Source organism: Pseudoliparis swirei, chromosome 5 (genome assembly GCF_029220125.1).
Source record: "Pseudoliparis swirei isolate HS2019 ecotype Mariana Trench chromosome 5, NWPU_hadal_v1, whole genome shotgun sequence".
Taxonomy (NCBI): Eukaryota; Metazoa; Chordata; class Actinopteri; order Perciformes; family Liparidae; genus Pseudoliparis; species Pseudoliparis swirei.
This window is the reverse complement of record NC_079392.1, coordinates 25402466-25419570: the sequence shown is the minus strand read 5'-3', so window position 1 is coordinate 25419570 and position 17105 is coordinate 25402466. Positions and strand designations below refer to the sequence as shown.

Genomic DNA, 17105 nt, shown 5'->3' with positions numbered 1-17105 from the left:
GCGTGAGAGCCTCCGGTCGTGCACGGAGGAGGTGTTCTTTTTTAATACTCGCGGTTCTTTGGATCAATTTCAAAAACGCCAGAGGCCGTGCAAACAAAATAAACTGTCAAACTGGGGGGGGGGGGGGGGTACAGTTGTTTATGACATCAAGAGAGTCTGACAGTTAGCGGCAGGACAGGAATGACTGCCTTCAACAAACAGCAACAGTGAAGCAACGTATCCCAAAGAGTGTGTGGTGTGAAGCTGTGCGTGCGCGAGTGTGAGAAACTGTGTGCGAGTGTGTGAAACTGCGCGTGTGTGTGTGCGTCACACACCTCTTGGGGCTGGGGTAGTGGTTGCTCTTGGGCAGGGGAGCGGCGACGGCTCTGGGGGCGGGGGGGGCGGAGCCTCCGCGGCAGCACTGCAGACACAGCAGGAGGCCCAGAGACAGACACAGGACCAGGGAGACCACCAGGGAGACCACCAGGTAGCTCTGACGGTCCGACACCTGCGGGGGGGGAGAGGAGGAGGCGGAGTTAGAAGCGGAAGAAAACGCCGTCGGCCCTGTGTTGAGCTGCGTGAGAGCCTCCGGTCGTGCACGGAGGAGGCGTTTTTTTGTTTTTGTTTTTATAAATACTCACGGTTCTTTGGATCAATTTCGAAAGCGCTAGAGGCCGTGCAAACAAAATAAACTGTCAAATCATCAAAAACCACTGCCAGCGACTTGTTTGTGACTCGATGACAGTCACACACACACACACACACACACACAATGCCCAGGAGGGAAACAGCGTGTCTCACACACACATGACCGACTTGGTTCCCTTTGTAGAGCCCAAAAGCATGTCGAGAGATTACCGCTGAATACCCTGTAAACTCCTAATGTACGCGTCTCGTGTTTTTCCTCGCGGCTCACCTCTCTCTGCAGCTGGCCGACCGTGGCGGTGAGATTGAGCATCAGCCGCGTGACGTCCTCCAGCTGGCTCTGCAGGACCTGGATGGACTCGGTCTGCTTCTGGTCCTGAGAAACACGAGTTAGTGAGACGGCGGGGGAACCGCCCGGCGCCCCTCGGGCCTCGCGGTGCGCTCACCTGCTCCTCGGCCACGCGGGAGGTGTTCTGCAGCTTGATGACGGTCTTGTTGAAGGCTCTCTGCATCTCCTCCATCTGTTTACGGTACCTGAGGAAGAGGAAGAGTAGAAGAAGAAGAAGGGGAGACGGTGAGGAACCGTTTCCCGCGCTCTGAGGTCATCCCGGTGAGGACAAGCGCTGCCTGAACTCAGATTAGCACCGTGACGTGGATCGCAAGTCTTGCTTTCGTAAAAGTAGGACAACAAATAATACATTAGCCCTAATAACCATGTCTAAGCTACGAGCTACGAGGTGACAGTCTGATATCCGTTGTCAGTGCTCCATGATACCGGCTTTGACAGGGAATCTGGCCTAAGAGGTTTTTAATGTCCTCATTGTGCTTTTTTTTTTTTTTTTTTAAGTATCGGTATTGCAACGATAGTTTTAAAAGTACCGTTTTTTTATCGGAAAAAACCCAAACGGTCCCCACCCCTGGTCTCCGGCGCTCTACCTCTGGCTGAGCTCCTCCAGGTATCGTCCAGACAGACTCATGTTCATCTCCAGGGATTTGATCCGGTTGTTGAGCCTCATGAAGACGCTCTCCTTCTGGCTGGACCCGTGGACGGCGCCGTTGCCGTTCCCGACGGCCGCCGCCCCGCCGTTGTAGTCGCCTCCGTTCTGCAGCTCGGCGTAGAAGTCCGTGGCGATCCGGTGGACGTTGCCGTTCCCGTTGGCGCCCAGCAGGTCGTCGTCCGCTGCCGCCTCCTCCGCCCGGTGGGGCTCTCCGGCGGCGGCGAGGGAGTCGCCGTGCTCCCCGTGAGTCTGAGAGGGCTGGACGCCGTCCGCGCCCAACTTCGCCGCCGCGTCCGCATGAGCGGCGGGCGGCGGGAGGGCGGCGGGCAGCTCGGTGGGCGGGGGGATGAGGTCCTCGGGCCGCGACGCGGTGGGAAGAGACTGCAGCTCCTTGTGTGGGGGCGCCACGACGCCGGGAGAGGCCGTCTCAGAGGCCGTGGCGAGCGTGGGAAAGATGCCGGGAGGAGCCGCCGAGGCGCCGGCCTGCTGCGTCTCCGGGACGGTGACGGCCGGGAGGGGCGGCGTGGGGGCGGAGTCGACGCCCGCGTCCATAACGGGAGGGAGCGGCTTCTCCTCGTGGGAGGGGGTGGGCGACGCCAGCGAGCCGTGGGCGTCCGAGAAACTGTGGGGGGGGATGGCGGCCGTGCGGCTCGGCTCCAGCTCGATGGCGCGCTCCGGCGCCTCGTCCGAGGTTCTCCCCGCGCCCTCGACAGGCGCCTCTGGCGTCTTTTCCGCGAGGGGGGCCGCCTCCTTGAGGGGCGTGGCGGCGGGGGCGGGGCTTGGCGGCGCCGTGTACGCGAGCGAAGCGGCGTGCGTCTGAGTCCGAGTGCTCCCCTGCCGCCGCCGGAGGCTCCGGAGCCGCTCCTTGGCCAGCCGGGCGGAGCACCAGCGGTGGAGCAGCTCGGGCAGCGTGGCCACGCAGGAGAAGGAGAGCGAGAAGGAGGAGAGAGGACAGTACGTCTGGCTCTCCCATTGGTTCCTGTCCGCCTCCCTCTTCTCCTCCTCCTCCGCCTCCTCCTCCTCCATCAGGGTGACGGTGGACTGCCGGGGCTCTTCGTCCTCCTCCTCCACCAGCGTCACGATCTTAAGGTCCTCCGGGGAGTCGGGGGACGGCGCGGGAGAGTCACAGGAGACCACCTCCTCCTCTTCCTCCTCTCGGGGCGCAGGGAGCTCTGAGTTCAATCTGGAGGAAAGAGGATCCCAACTTATGAGTTAAAGAAACCGCTTCAAACATTAAGTTGTTATCTTTAATTGTTCTTACGCTGCAGAGTCCTGCGCTGCGTCGCCTGAGCTTGGCTTCTTCTCCCCCTCTGAGGTCGTATTACCTGGGAATTAGAACGAACACACACACAGAACAGGATTGTAACACTGTAATAACACTGTTACTCCCCCCCCCCCTCTAATCCAATGTGTGCAGGGACACATTTTGCTGGCCATGTTTGGGGGGGAAATAAATCATGTGATCCGGTCTAGTCCGGTCTGGACCGGCCTGCCTCCTCTGCAGGGGTGTCGGTAAAAAGAAATCAGAACTGGAAACCGTTAAAGAGTTTAACCCTTTAACGAATCAAAACGCTGAGTTTGAGGGCTCACGATTAAAAACACGTGTTCTTTAAACTCTTTGTTTTAGTTACTCTAAGAAGAGAGAATGAAGGAGGTGAAATCTGTGGGTCGTGTGTTTTCCTCTGACTCGATGCCCCTGGGGGGGGGGGGGGGGGGGGGGCTAACAGACAGGGATGTTGAGGCAGATCTCTGCCAGCCGGGCGACACAGAAACCCAAAGTTCTGCTGAGTCGCTGCCGGAGAACCAAATAAACATCTGGCTCTCAGGAGAGATTTAGAGGCGAGAGAGAGAGAGAGAGAGAGAGAGAGAGAGAGAGAGAAGGGAGGGAGCGAGAGAGACAGAGAGAGAGAGTGAAGGGAGGGAGCGAAGAGAGAGAGAGAGAGAGAGAGAGAGAGAGCGAGAGAGCGAGAGAGAGAGAGAGAGTGAAGGGAGGGAGCGAGAGAGAGAGTGAAGGGAGGGAGAGAGAGAGAGAGAGAGAGTGAAGGGAGGGAGCGAGAGAGAGACAGAGTGAAGGGAGGGAGCGAGAGAGTGAAGGGAGGGAGTGAGAGAGAGAGAGAGAGAGAGTGAAGGGAGGGAGCGAGAGAGAGAGAGAGTGAGGAGAGAGAGAGAGAGAGAGAGAGAGAGGGAGGGAGCGAGAGAGGGAGGGAGAGACAGAGACACACAGAGAGAGAGAGAGAGATGAAAAGAGAGAGGGAGAGAGACAGAGAGAGAGTCACAGAGGAGAAGAAGAGTATTCTCTGTGGGGTCACATGTGAATAACAGCGGCTGTTGTGCAGGACTTTAGAGATTCATGTGGATCTTAATGTTTATCAGCAGCTTTTATTGTATTTTTAACTTTTCCACCTCAGCCAAAAGTTTTTAAAAAGTATAGTTTCGATGTTTACTACTAAAGATCAATAGAGATTTAAACAACAAGCGTGGGACGGCTTTAAAACTGGATCCAGAGAACATGAACAAACCAGTTTACTTCATACCAACAAACCTCAAACCAAAAGGTCAAAGACAACAAACGTTTCAGGCTTTAAAGTTCCAGTAGAAAGAGAATATACATGACGTAAATTCAGCGTTATTTCAGTCAGAGGTTTCCAACTTTAGAGGGAAAGTCAGAACCGGTCATATAGAAGAAGGAGTTGTGTGAATGAAGAGGAAGATGAGAAGGAAGATGAGAAGGAAGATGCGATTATCACGAAGATAAAAGAGAGCGCACACAAACATTAGAGTTACCTCCAGCTTCGGCTCGTCCCTCCAGATCCGATTTGCCGCCCATCACATTAGCAGCAATGTTGTTTACCATGTTGAGGATGGCATCTGAAAGAACACACACACACACACACGTACGTTAGGCACGAGGTTCCTGCACATGTCGCCCAACACATTAGTTTTTTCCTCTTTCCCTTCAGGCTCTCACTTTTCTCCCATGTTGGGGTCATCAGTCTAAAAGAAAGACGGTTTGATGGTTTTTTTAAATTTACGGTTTGTGTGAAGCGGTCTAGAGGAGGGAAAACGAAGTTCCTGCTTCCCTTTAAAATCCTGAGGAATGTGTCACGCTGGTGACAAAAAAGTGAGAGTGTGGGTGTTTTGAAGTGTGTTTTGTGGTTTAATGAGGTTCTTCTCCAGAGTCAGTGTTTCACTAATGGAGATGGACATTAGTTCACGTATATTTTAAGGATTTAACTGCCTTCAAAGTCACCAGACGCCATTGACAGCAAGTCATTTGACTTCTCCCCAAAGCCACACGATGACACAATCTACTCCTCGGTTAGCTCGTGTCATCGTGTGGCCGCTGGAGTAAAACATCCAAACGATCCTGTGTGTGTGCAAGAATAACAATTAATTTGCTGAGAAACTGTGTGTACGTACTGGTGGCCGAGCCGAGCAGGTTCTTAGAGGACTTGTCCTCCAACGGTTGGTATCCAGGCGGATAATCTGGAGAAAGGAGGACACGCTGCAGGTTACATCTCGCAGTGACAAGAAATAACATTCAACAGTTAATTATCTTTTAAGGGAACTCTTCGGGACAGAAGACAGCTGGCATTAATAGTTAACTTCTGCACAAGTTACTTGGTGAGTAAGTCGGAGAGCATGAAGGGAAGTTTACTCCTTGGTAGCAATTTGCATATATATATACACACATATTATATATGTATATATATATATTATTTTATATACATATTATTGATATATATATAAATGATATATATATAATATTCATATAATAATTATCTATATATATATAATATATACATATAATATAAATAATATATACATATAAATATAAATATATATACATAGAATATATAGAGAGAGAGAGAGAGAGAGAGTTATATTGTTACGTTAGTAAGTGCAATCGTCTGTTTCTGTGAATTTGCAACCGGTCTGGACAAAGAAGACGGACCGGATATCCTTTAAGACTCAACGTGTCACCATCATCATACCGTAGTCTTCATCCAGGTACTCCAGTCTATCCGAAGGGTACTGGGAGTCTGCGATCTCCTCGTACTCCTCCACCATGCTGGTGCCAAACACCCTGCGAGGAGGAGACACCAGAAGGTTTAAGGGCTTTTTATGACGACACAGAGGAGGTGGATGAATGTTTTAAGATACGTTTTTAGTAGAAAAAAAAGGAACTAGAGAGAGAGAGAGATAGATAGAGAGAGACATTTACTCTCTTACCTGATGAGACTGAGTGGACAGAAATGCTCTGATCCAAAGTGGGAGAGGAGTTCAACCTGTAGGGGGAAATGGATTAAAAGTCATCATCCACAGGGAAGCACAATGCCACCACCACCACCCGGGTATTACACAGCGTTCCCACTCTATTTACCCATAAAGCACCAAATATGTCAAACTTCTACTTGTTTCATGTGCATGCTCTAGTTGTTTAAAAAAAAAGTCTTAATCATGCATCAAAGATGACGCTCCGCCCATCTCGCCCATCACAGCCTCCGACGGAAAGAGAAGAGTGCTGACCTTTATGTACTTGATGAACATCTGATGCGAGAGGAAGACAGGCGAAGGACAAAAGGAGAGAGAGAGAGAAAACAGAGAAAGAAAAATCTGAAAAGACTGATTCAAGCATTTGGTTGCAGTTTGGGTTTTCTGATGAGACAAAAAACACGCTGCAGGTACACGCGAACATCTAAAATCAGGGAGCGTGCTAGCAAGAGGATTATAACAAGCAGTTGGAAAAAATATATATTAATAATAATTAAAGAAATCATAAGCCAGACCGAGGGACAGACGGATGACACGGCCGCTAGGATCAGTGAAAACATTTCAGACAACTCAGTTTATGTAATAATAAAAAACACACAATTATTACATAACGGAACTCATGAATCACAGGAGGAAAAAATAATCATAGGGAGCGACTAGACTTAGGGAGCTGAGGGAGGGAGCGCGAGAGGTTTCCTGGCGACACCGTGGACTCAATGTTTTGGCATTTAAAATCTTTTTTTATTTGTTGTTGTAATACACGTTTCGGCCACAGGGGGCTGAAGTGCGCCACACACGCCTCCTACGTTTTTAATTTATTTTTATTGTAATTTTATTCAGTTTCACGGAACAAAAAAAAGAAGGCGACAAAACATTGTAAATGACAAAAAGAGAACAAATAAAAAATAAAAAGACAAAGTAGAACATAGAGTAAATTAATAGCTTCCAGGTACGAGTTAATTCATGTAACCTGCGAACACTAAACATTCTGTTTGGAGTGAATGGAGGAATAATTAAAACGCAACTGGCCCGTCCTTAAATTGAACAGAATTGTTTTGTTTTAAAGTCGTAAACACAGGAGAGAAAACTATTTGTACTGTTTTATGTACATGACTTGAGAAGAAAAAACATTCTAATTATTTAACGATCCTTTTTACAGCTTTTAATTTAATTTCCAGACCGTCGGCAGCCGATTTCAGACCAAACCAGACGAGTTGCGACACCCCAAATGTCAAATAAAAACATAAATAAATGCTCCCGATGGTAGAGCGTCTCTGCCCTGTAGTTCTAACAAGTGGAACTCTGTCATGGCCCCAGAGCCCAGCGTCCTCACCCAGGTTACAGGCCGACCAAGAGGGTCCTCGTGTACATGAAGCAGGCGTCTGTGAGTGGAGCTGCACTCACCACTAGAGGATGAATACACTCATTGTGAAGAAGAGGAACAGGCCGTACCTTCACATATTTAGCGTAGAGCTGCTCGTCCAATGGGAAGCTCTGGACGATCCGCTCGTCCCGGGCATGAAAAGTACCGAGCTTGACCCACTTGTTGGTCGGGTACCTGCAGACAGAAGGAAGCAGCAGATACCGATTACGTCCACGTGAAAGGCTTAGAATCTTCTCTTTAAGCGTGTTTCTTTACATAAGAACTTCTCATTATCTGAATCGAGGGACTACGGACAGATTATAATTCCCTCGAGACAGATTTAGGATTTAATATATTGGGCGGTTAAATTCATTTGACCTGCTGTTTTTTTTTCTACTCTTCTTCAGTCGATAGATTAGATTTCACTTTATTCATTACCCGGGGCAACATTTCTTTAAACAGCAGCAAACATGTTTACAAATATATAAAACAATTACATTAAATAACAGGGCATGTTAAAATTTAGATGAGGAAATTAAAATTAAAAAATTAAATTAAAATGAAAGCGTAAACAGTGATTTAATAAAGGAAATTAAAATGTTAAAATAAAAATAAAAGTTAATAAATAAAGGAAATTAAAATGTAAAAAACAATTAAAATGAAAGTGTATACAGTGAATTAATAAAAGAAATTAAAATGTAAAAATGAAATTAAAATGTCTACAGTGAATTAATAATAAATAAAAATGTAAAAGTTAAATAAAAATAAAAGTGCATACTGTGAAATAAACCAGGTCATCGCATGCAAAAGAAAACAAATCCTTCCTCCCCATTTACTCAATTGTCACACACACACACACACACACAGACTTACCTGTCACTGATGGAAACCAAGATGTCTTTAGGTGTCGATGAGAAGAGCTCAAAGTTTGCGACGTCCAGCTGCTTCACTTGAATCGGCTCACAGAGCTCGATCACGAACCTGACGGAGGGATGGAGACAACGTTGGGAGAAGGTGACGCGTGCAGATCTACAATCAGTGTGTGTGTGTGTGTGTGTTCACTCACCAGATTTTGTTGCTGCAAGGATTCAGCATGTAAAGGTCCATGTTCTCCATGAGAATAGCTGAAGTGCTCTGAACACGAGAATGAGATGAAAATGAATTGTTTTAGTGTCGTCATCAAAAGTTTTTCATTTCAGAGATCATCTTTTATTCATATTATACAAGACTATAAAACATCGGTCCCGGGGAAAGCTATAATTCTTAACTATTTCTTTCAACCTGGAACCAATTTTCCCATATTTAAGTGTCAAAGTGACCAATATATACATATAAAATATATATAAACATATATAAATATATAAAATATATTACATATATATATATAAAAACAATGTATATATATATAGTTATTTCTAAATATGTAAAAAAATATATGAATTATATATATATATATACACTACCGTTGAAAAGTTTGGGATCACTTAGAAATGACTATTTTTCCAAGAAAAGCACTTTTTTTCAATAATGTTAACATTAAATTAATCAGAAATACACTCTCTACATTGTTAATGTGGTGAATGACTATTCTAGGTGGAAACGTCTGGTTTCTAATGAAATATCTCCATAGGTGTATAGAGGCCCATTTCCATCAACTATCACTCCAGTGTTCTAATGGTACATTGTGTTTGCTAATCGCCTCAGAAGACTAATGTCTGATTAGAAAACCCGTGCAATTATGTTAGCACAGCTGAAAACAGTTATGCTGGTGATATAAGCTATACAACTGGCCTTCCTTTGAGCTTGAAGTTTGTAGAACAAAATTAATACTTCAAATACTTTTGTAGTTCGACTATGTTGAGGAAATGTTACTTCCTGTATTCTTGTTGTTCTTAGTTTGTACTCTAGGTTGAAATGCACTTATTGTAAGTCGCTTTGGATAAAAGCGTCTGCTAAATGACATGTAATGTAAAAATATTAATCATTATTTCTAACCTTGTCAATGTCTTGACTATATTTTATATTCATTTGATAAATAAAAGTGTGATTTTTCATGGAAGACATGAAATTGTCTGGGTGATCCCAAACTTTTGAACGGTAGTGTATATATATATTCTCCCCATTAGACAATTAAAACATGGGGTGTGTGTGGGTGTGCTTCACCTTGGCCTCGTTGTTGGCTGACAGGATCTTGGCGCCACACTCCACGGAGGCGTAGTTGTTCTTGAAGTTCTTCTGGACCTTCTTCACCAGGTGGGGGCCGCCGCTGGTGGAGATGAGCAGAGACTGACCTGCACAGAGGGAGCAGCACGGTTATATATTCATGTATTCATTTGGGCCATAACTGGAGAAAAGAAGAGGAAAACAAAATGGAGCGTCGCCCGAGAGGAAACGAGTAGGGAGGTTACGCAACACACATGAGCACACGCTCCACTGACCACCGCACATGGCAGGAGAGAGAGGGCGAGAGAGAGCTTTTCCCTCATGTCTTTAATAACTCACTCTTCTCCTTCTCCACCTCCATGACTTGTTTCTTCCACTCGTCGAAGGTGGGGATGTCTTCTTTGTTCGACACCGAGGGATCGGGCTCACTGGCAGTGCTGCCGGGTCCCGCCTGACACACACACACACACAGAGAGAGAAGAGGTGTATAATTATAGTTCAAATGTATCCAACACCAAATGTCATTTATATATATAGAAATACATGTGAGAAATCCTGCCGACCTGCAGCTCCCGGTGGTTTTGAGAAGTGTTTCCCTCCTGGTCCAAATCAGACAGCCCGTCCTCCAGCTCCTGGCGTCTCTGTTGTTGTTGTTGTTGTTCCTGGTCCACGTGTCCTGCAGTAGACTGGACCTCTGCTTCAGGACCAGAACTCTGGTCCAACCGCTGGTCCTCTATGCCGGCCTTGTCCACACTGATGGAGAGGAGGAGGAGGATAAACAGGGTTTCAGAACACGAGTACGTTCTATGCAAATCAATAAAAAAGTCCATTTAAATCCGTGTGTTGCCAGAATAGACTTTGGGTTGCGAGCGAAACGATGGAAACAGAGGAAGAAGAAGAAGAAGAGCAAGGCCAGCGGTGGACGGCTGCAGCTGGTACCGGGGTTACCCATCTCTGCACCGGGACTGGACTTCCCCGGGGTTTAGGAAAAAAAACTCACCTGAAGAGAGGCGGCCTGCCAAAAGAGGAGTTCTCACAGGTTGCCAGTTTGGGGGAGAACGCCCCCGCACCGTGCAACAGAGAGCTCGGCAAAGATAACGTTGCCTACTGGGAGTTCATCTCCTGCACTGGCAACCCGCGGCGCACTGGGGGGAAGAAAGGACATGGCGTTTACCACACCTCCTCGCCACCGGGAGGAGCGGAGGACGGGGAGAGAGGCGACGAGGGAGAGGAGAAAAAGTAATGGAGGGGGACAAATGGGGGGGGGGGGGGGGCAGCTGATGTGTGCGTCTTTAAAATGTCCCCATGTCGCCTCGAGGAAGGAGTTGAACGCAAGAAAGTTGCCGCTGGGTGGAAGTAATCTTCTTCGTGAAGGTTTCGGACTTCATCGGGGTCAAAAGTCAACGTCCACGAGACGACGCCGTCACCGGTAACGATCCGTCCCGTGTTCCACGAGGAGCGACTACGAAACATCCCAGACCGACTCTCCTTGGAGCTCCGCCTCCAGTTTGCGATCGCTCGTTTAGAAAGTGGTTAAATAAATAGAAGAGGACCATAGAATGTGTCGGATCGGGTTGAAGTCGGCTTTAACCGCCTTGAGAGGAACGTGTTTTTATTCTATGAGTTCAGTTTGCCAATGTGACGTCCGTCTCTGTGGTTAAAGCCGACTTCTAGAGGCCAGAGAACCGGGTCTCACCCCGTGTGGGTCTGGCCGGCGCTGTGTGAGGTAGGTGTGTCGTCGTCGTCGTGGGATACGGGCGCCGGGTCCGGGTCGGGTTGTGTGTCGCTGACGGTCTCTGCTGGGCCGTCCCCCGAAGGAAGTGCTTCAGGGTTGGTGGTGGTGGAGGTCTCGGGGACGTCCTGGTCTTGGTCCTGCGGGTCCGCCTGGGGGGGGTCCGGCCGGGGGTCCGGCTCAGAGGCGTCGGGGACGGTCTCGGGGTCGGGCTCCTCCGCGTCCCGAGGATTCACAGTCTGGGGAGAGGAGAAGCAAGAAAAACATGTAAAACGCACAAAATAAAACACATTTTCAGGACTTTTCTTCTTTCCAGGACTTTTTCAGGCCTGGAAATAAACATTTTAAAATTCCAGGACTTTTCCAGGTTTGCCATGACCGTACCAACCTTGCAGTATTGTCCTATTCATGAGTCGTCATCACAATAAACTCCTTTACACACGGGCAGTAATGAAGAAAACTAATATGACTTCAAACACACGACCTCGCCACGCCTTCCTTTCCCATTTTTCTTATTTAAACATTTGCACCTATTTTCTCAAAGGCTCATTTCCGCCTGTACCTTGTTGATTTGATAACGTGCGCCGCTACCTGTTCTTGGTGTCCGCTGTGCGTCGCCAGCTGCTCTAGAGCCGCTCTCTCTGTCTCCAGTCCCATATCGTATGATGTGTGCGGTGGCCATTCTTCCAGCACCTGGAGAGAGAGAACAACATGCAAACTGTTATCGATGGCTTATACATGCATATATATATATACAAATATATACATATATATATTTTAATTAGGCGTATTTATCAAATGCAAAACGTCTTTGTATCTCAGGTTGTGAAGAAGGCTTTTGTTGCAGAACAAAGGCGCCCTTATGAGGCCGAAGACCGACTGTTGAACGGCCCCAACACGCCCGCTTGATGCCGGACCCTCAACAATGATTCCCCTTCTTGTGGACACACACACAAAATCTCATTCATTCTGACACTGTTGCGGGCGGACACACACACACACACACACACCTGAGAGCCCATTCATATTTAGCCCTCAGCCTCAAGTCGGCTTGAAGAAAACTCTCCCCTCTTTTTTTCTTCCGATCGCAGCGCTGACACCTGAACGTCATAACTCGGCCTCTTGAACTTTGACCCTCAGAAACGCCAGAAAAGGAACACCAGGCCCGTCGGAGAACATCCTGGTACTTTGGGGCAAACTTCATTTAAATTAATGTAATTCTTATAGAACAACGTAAAGCTCCTCCTCCTCCTCCTCCTCCTCCTCCTCGATGTGGTAATGCCCGTCAGCGCTTCGATTGCGCAACTCGCCTCAGTGCGTCCTGCGGCTCAGACCACAGAAAAAACAAAACAAACAAAAAGAAGGGAACAGACTTTTGCACGTACCTCGTGTGGCGTGGAGTCCGGCGCCGGCCTCCGGGCCTCTGGGTGCCCGTCCCCCACGGACTGACCAGGGCCAGACGAGCTCTGCTCTGACCAACACACATACTGACCGGGGTACCTGCAACACACGGAGGAGAGGACGCCGTTAAATACAAGTCCTCTCTACACAATTTACTCAACAGGCACTTTGTTTTTGGGACGCTGTGAGAGCCTTTGAACTTAAAGAATGCTGAGGCGTCACTACATCACTTCCTTCACTGGGAGGCCCTTCCTTCCCTCAGAGGAGCAGGAGGGGGGGACCCCCACAGGACCCCCTCAAGACCCCCACACTCTGCTGAGTGTCTTTTACGATTTAAGTGCCACGTGGTTTTGTATATTCGTGTGAGAGTTAAATTCTCGACTGCAATAACTGAAAATAAAGTATTTTCTCATTCAATTAAGAACTTTAGTGCAAAATAATCAGATTTTCTAAGGAAATGGAGTTAGCGTGTTATCATCAATTCAGACGACATTATCGCATCTCACAATATCCAGAAATAGGATTTCATCGTTATCAAATCTTCTTTTTTGAACGGTCCCGCTGCAAAACGTCGACGCTCTCACGACTCGTGGACAATTTAAAAAGAAGGCGGAGATCTCAAAGCACTTTGAGTATTGTCCCCGAATACTCATCCATATCTGAGAGAAACATCAACGACTTTAGAGACTAAAATAAAGTTCATTTCAACGCAACTCGAGTCTCATCTCAGCCTCCGTGTCCACCTCGAATCACTCGCCGCGTGTCGATTGGATAATAAATCATTAATGGGAATGTAAAAGGATGAAAAGCCGGAAGAAACAAAGAGAGGAGCGTTTCCATCGGGAGGAGAATGTAAACACGCTCCGTCCAAACACGTCCGCCGGGACGCCGGCAGGCTTTCCCCAAACACTCGACCGCCAACAATACCTTTCGCAGAAGAGCCGACGAACCGTTTCATCGGTGAGAATGCACATTTGAAGAGCTTTAAAAAAACACACACACACCTATTAACCTTACATCGGTTAAAACCCGAACACACGACTTGACACAGACGCTCGGATACAAAGAGGTCATGTGACCGACACCGGAGCGACGAGGTGTTGAAGCTACTTATACGCGGGTTAAATTTAGACTGAAAACACAAGCGCGTCCTGCGGCGAAGACGTTGGCGGTATCTGGTCTCCGTGATGGATTTAAGGGTCAGCTGACTCCCGAACACGACCTTCACTTGACCTTCCCTCGTTCATCAACCGTGAACCTCTTCCCATAAAGGACGCCCCGAGAAGCTGAACGTCGTTGGGCCGCTGTGGAGTAAATGTGAGCCACGTGCTCCTATAGGCTCCTCCCGGCTAAACTTAGATCCATAGCTTTGAACTATGTCGGGTTTCGAATGTCGGCCCTCAAACCGCGACTCGGCTTCCTGAAGACGACAAACACAGCTACGCAACAGACGGCCATACAAAAAAATAATGTAAAAAGGAAACGCCAGCGAGAGGACGACATGGCGTCCTCGTAGCAGAGCATCCATCAGACCTCTTCAGTCCCGGTTTCTGGACCAATGGTGTGCAAGTATTAGAGGAATGAGCGGTAGAGGCCCGAGATCATTCTTTTACACGACCGTTCAAAAGTTTGGGGTCACTGAGAAATGTCCTTATTTTTCAAAGCACTGTTTTTCAATGAAGACGACATTAAATGAATTATAAATCCTCTCTCTACATAGTTAATGTGTACATGACTATTCTCTGGTGTGTAATGAAGTCTCTACAGAGGTGTGTAGAGGCCCATCTCCAGTGTTCTAGTGGTACATTGTGTTATCACCTTAGAAGACTAGCAGAGGGGTAGAAAACCCTTTAAACCCTTTTTATGTGAGCGCAGCTGAAAACAGTTATGCTGGTGAGAGAAGCTATAAAACTGGCCTTCCTTTGAGGCACAAGAAGAACAACATTAATATTTACAATAAAAATCATTATTTATAACCTGGTCAATGTCTTGACTTTATTTTACATTCATTTTGAAATTCATTTGATAAATAAAAGTGTGAGTTTTCATGGAAAACACAAACATGTCTGTGTGACCCCAAACCTTTGAGCGCATGTCTAAGGCAACATCCGGCTGGATGTCATCGCTCCTCTCAGGAAAGCCTCGTTGGAGCCTTCAGAATGAGTCTACTGGTGTTGTTCGCCTTTGAATTGCTTTAAATATTATAATTTCTTAAGTCTCACACGGTCTAAATCCGTTGCTACACGTTGATGTGCATAAGTCATCCACCAAGGCCTCTCTGCTCCTGCAGTCACTGAAACAAACAGTTTCAGATAAGGACCTGGAAGGCTTCAACTCTGCATATAATCCTCTAGAAAGGTGTTAAATATCTTCCTAGATGTATATTCACAGTTGCCGTAATCATCAGTGAATAGTCAAAACCGACGTAACTGAATTCCTTCATTCCAAAACTTTGCTTATCAAATATTTAAAAAAGAAAAACTTTAATCTCCCGGATAAGAACATTTGCTTGTGCAAATACAAAAGAAACGAGTTGACAAACAGATTTCGTGTAACAGTGCCGGTCCAACACGTCGACGAGTAAACAATCCTGCGTAAACTTCCGTGATGACTTCGCACGCAAATAACCCCGAGTCGCTGAACCAATGTTTGACCGGAGGCCGCCAGGAGCCGTCGAAAAAATAATCAAAACACGGAGAGATGTGGAGCGACGGAGGACCGCGAGAAGGCCTCCTCCCAATTTACCACGTTTAAAAACCAGGCCCGCACTGAAACAAGTGGGAACGCCGACACACACAAATAGCTGAGTGTTGACATTCCTTCAACAGAAGGAACCCACAAAAAAGTGAAGAAGAGGGCAGCTTTAGGGAGTGGGGGCACCATGACCTACTTTATAATTGAAATTGTTATGCAACAGTGTGTGTGTGTGTGTGTGGACGGGGGTGCCAACCGGAAACATAGAAGCTCAAGGAGAGCCGTAGACCGGTCACATTCCAGTCGTGGGTCCACGCTGGAGCCGGAGGCCGGATTCATGAGTCAGGAGGTTTTTGGGGTTTAAAAGGAAGTCTTTCAGGTTTGTAAACCGCCAACGGGCTCAATCGGGTCCTCATATATTCTTTTAGTTTTTACGGTCTCATCCACGAGAACAAAAGGGATGCACTCTTTCACAGAAGGGACTTTATGGTCAGATTATAGATCATTTAATGAAACTGCTGCATTCGTGGTGTCGTGTATACCGGTGAGTGTCGGGCACATTTAGTGCACGACACGAATATAAAATATATTAATAAATCAATAATAGAAGTAGGGACGTTCCAATAAATATATATAAATAAATAATATAAATAAATACATATACACACACGTATATAAAAAAAAAAAATCCTTTCCGGATTATGATACTTGCGCATTTAGTCGATACAGAGAAACGTTTTAATCCCAGTGCGTTCAAAGCAAAACAACAAAAAGGTAAACAGCCAACAATTCCCTCTTACGTGGCACGGCGTGAACGTACGACCGTTATTTCTGTTTTGTTCGTCACGTGTTTTTTTGTGTTACAAATGGGCTCCATGTGTCACACAACAGCGTTAAATTATCTTTTTAATCCTGAATTTTTGCCACAGCACGGCATCTCTGGAGCAAAAACAGATTGTTATACCCCCCCCCCCCCCTCCCATCATCACCACACTGTATATTGAAGCACAATAAACACACAGAGCAGCCCAGACACACAACCGACTCCGCTGGATCCCAACAGCCAAATCCTCAGTTATTTCCTGTTGGCTTTAGGACCACGCGGAAGGCCGGGAGACCTGGTTTTAAATCAACCGGCCCGTACCAACCCGACGGGGGTCGACCCAGACTGCAGAGACAACAGAGACGCCGGCAGCCCAGTCAAATGTTATTATCACCGAACATGCAAACTGTGGCTCCGCCCCCTGGCGGCGGCAAGTCTCCAGAGCGTGACAACTCCTCATCACCACCTTCATCCTCCTTCAGTCTCACTGTTGACGCTTTACTGTTGGAGTTTAGATCGAGACATCATGACACAGCAACACGGAGAGTACACACACACACACACACATACATAACCTGGGACATGGCAGATTAGCTACCGACTTTCCTTCTCTTGGCCTAATTCTCAAAACAGCCACACACACACACCAAGTCATTCCTTAAAGGACTTAAATTAAAAAATTAGAACTTGGCTAACGAGTCGACTGCTGCGTCAGAAAATAGAGCCCACCGACAAATCCTGTAAACCACGACATTATAGCGGTGTATTCTAGTTTATAAATGCAGTAGGAATGTAAATACTGCGTCTGCTCTCAAGTTTTGGGATGTTGGGGAGGAAAAACAGCTAAAGAGAGAATCCAGGACCCACGTGGGCAGAGACGGATTGTGGGGCAGTAAGAGTCGGCCAGCGCATCTGCCAGGCAGACAAAAACATGCCGTCACTGCTCAGAGGAAGCAGTGTGTGTGTGTGTGTGTGTGTGTGTGTCTTACCCGGGGTCCTTTACGGACAGTGACTTAACAGGGTTTCCTTCCT

General features: G+C 47.2%; 1 protein-coding gene across 1 annotated transcript in view; it reads right to left on the bottom strand.

Moving 5' to 3' along the window:
• Positions 1-17105, bottom strand: part of suco (SUN domain containing ossification factor) — a 29963-nt gene that overhangs the window by 3374 nt on the left and 9484 nt on the right. Inside the window, 21 exon segments of the mRNA XM_056415488.1 lie at positions 315-487; positions 896-1000; positions 1071-1158; positions 1561-2805; positions 2884-2947; positions 4407-4490; positions 5043-5108; positions 5618-5709; positions 5856-5911; positions 6153-6173; positions 7350-7455; positions 8134-8241; positions 8327-8394; positions 9424-9551; positions 9763-9874; positions 9987-10176; positions 10424-10488; positions 10490-10568; positions 11120-11394; positions 11747-11848; positions 12541-12655. Coding sequence (XP_056271463.1) covers positions 315-487; positions 896-1000; positions 1071-1158; positions 1561-2805; positions 2884-2947; positions 4407-4490; positions 5043-5108; positions 5618-5709; positions 5856-5911; positions 6153-6173; positions 7350-7455; positions 8134-8241; positions 8327-8394; positions 9424-9551; positions 9763-9874; positions 9987-10176; positions 10424-10488; positions 10490-10568; positions 11120-11394; positions 11747-11848; positions 12541-12655 — 3342 coding nt within the window.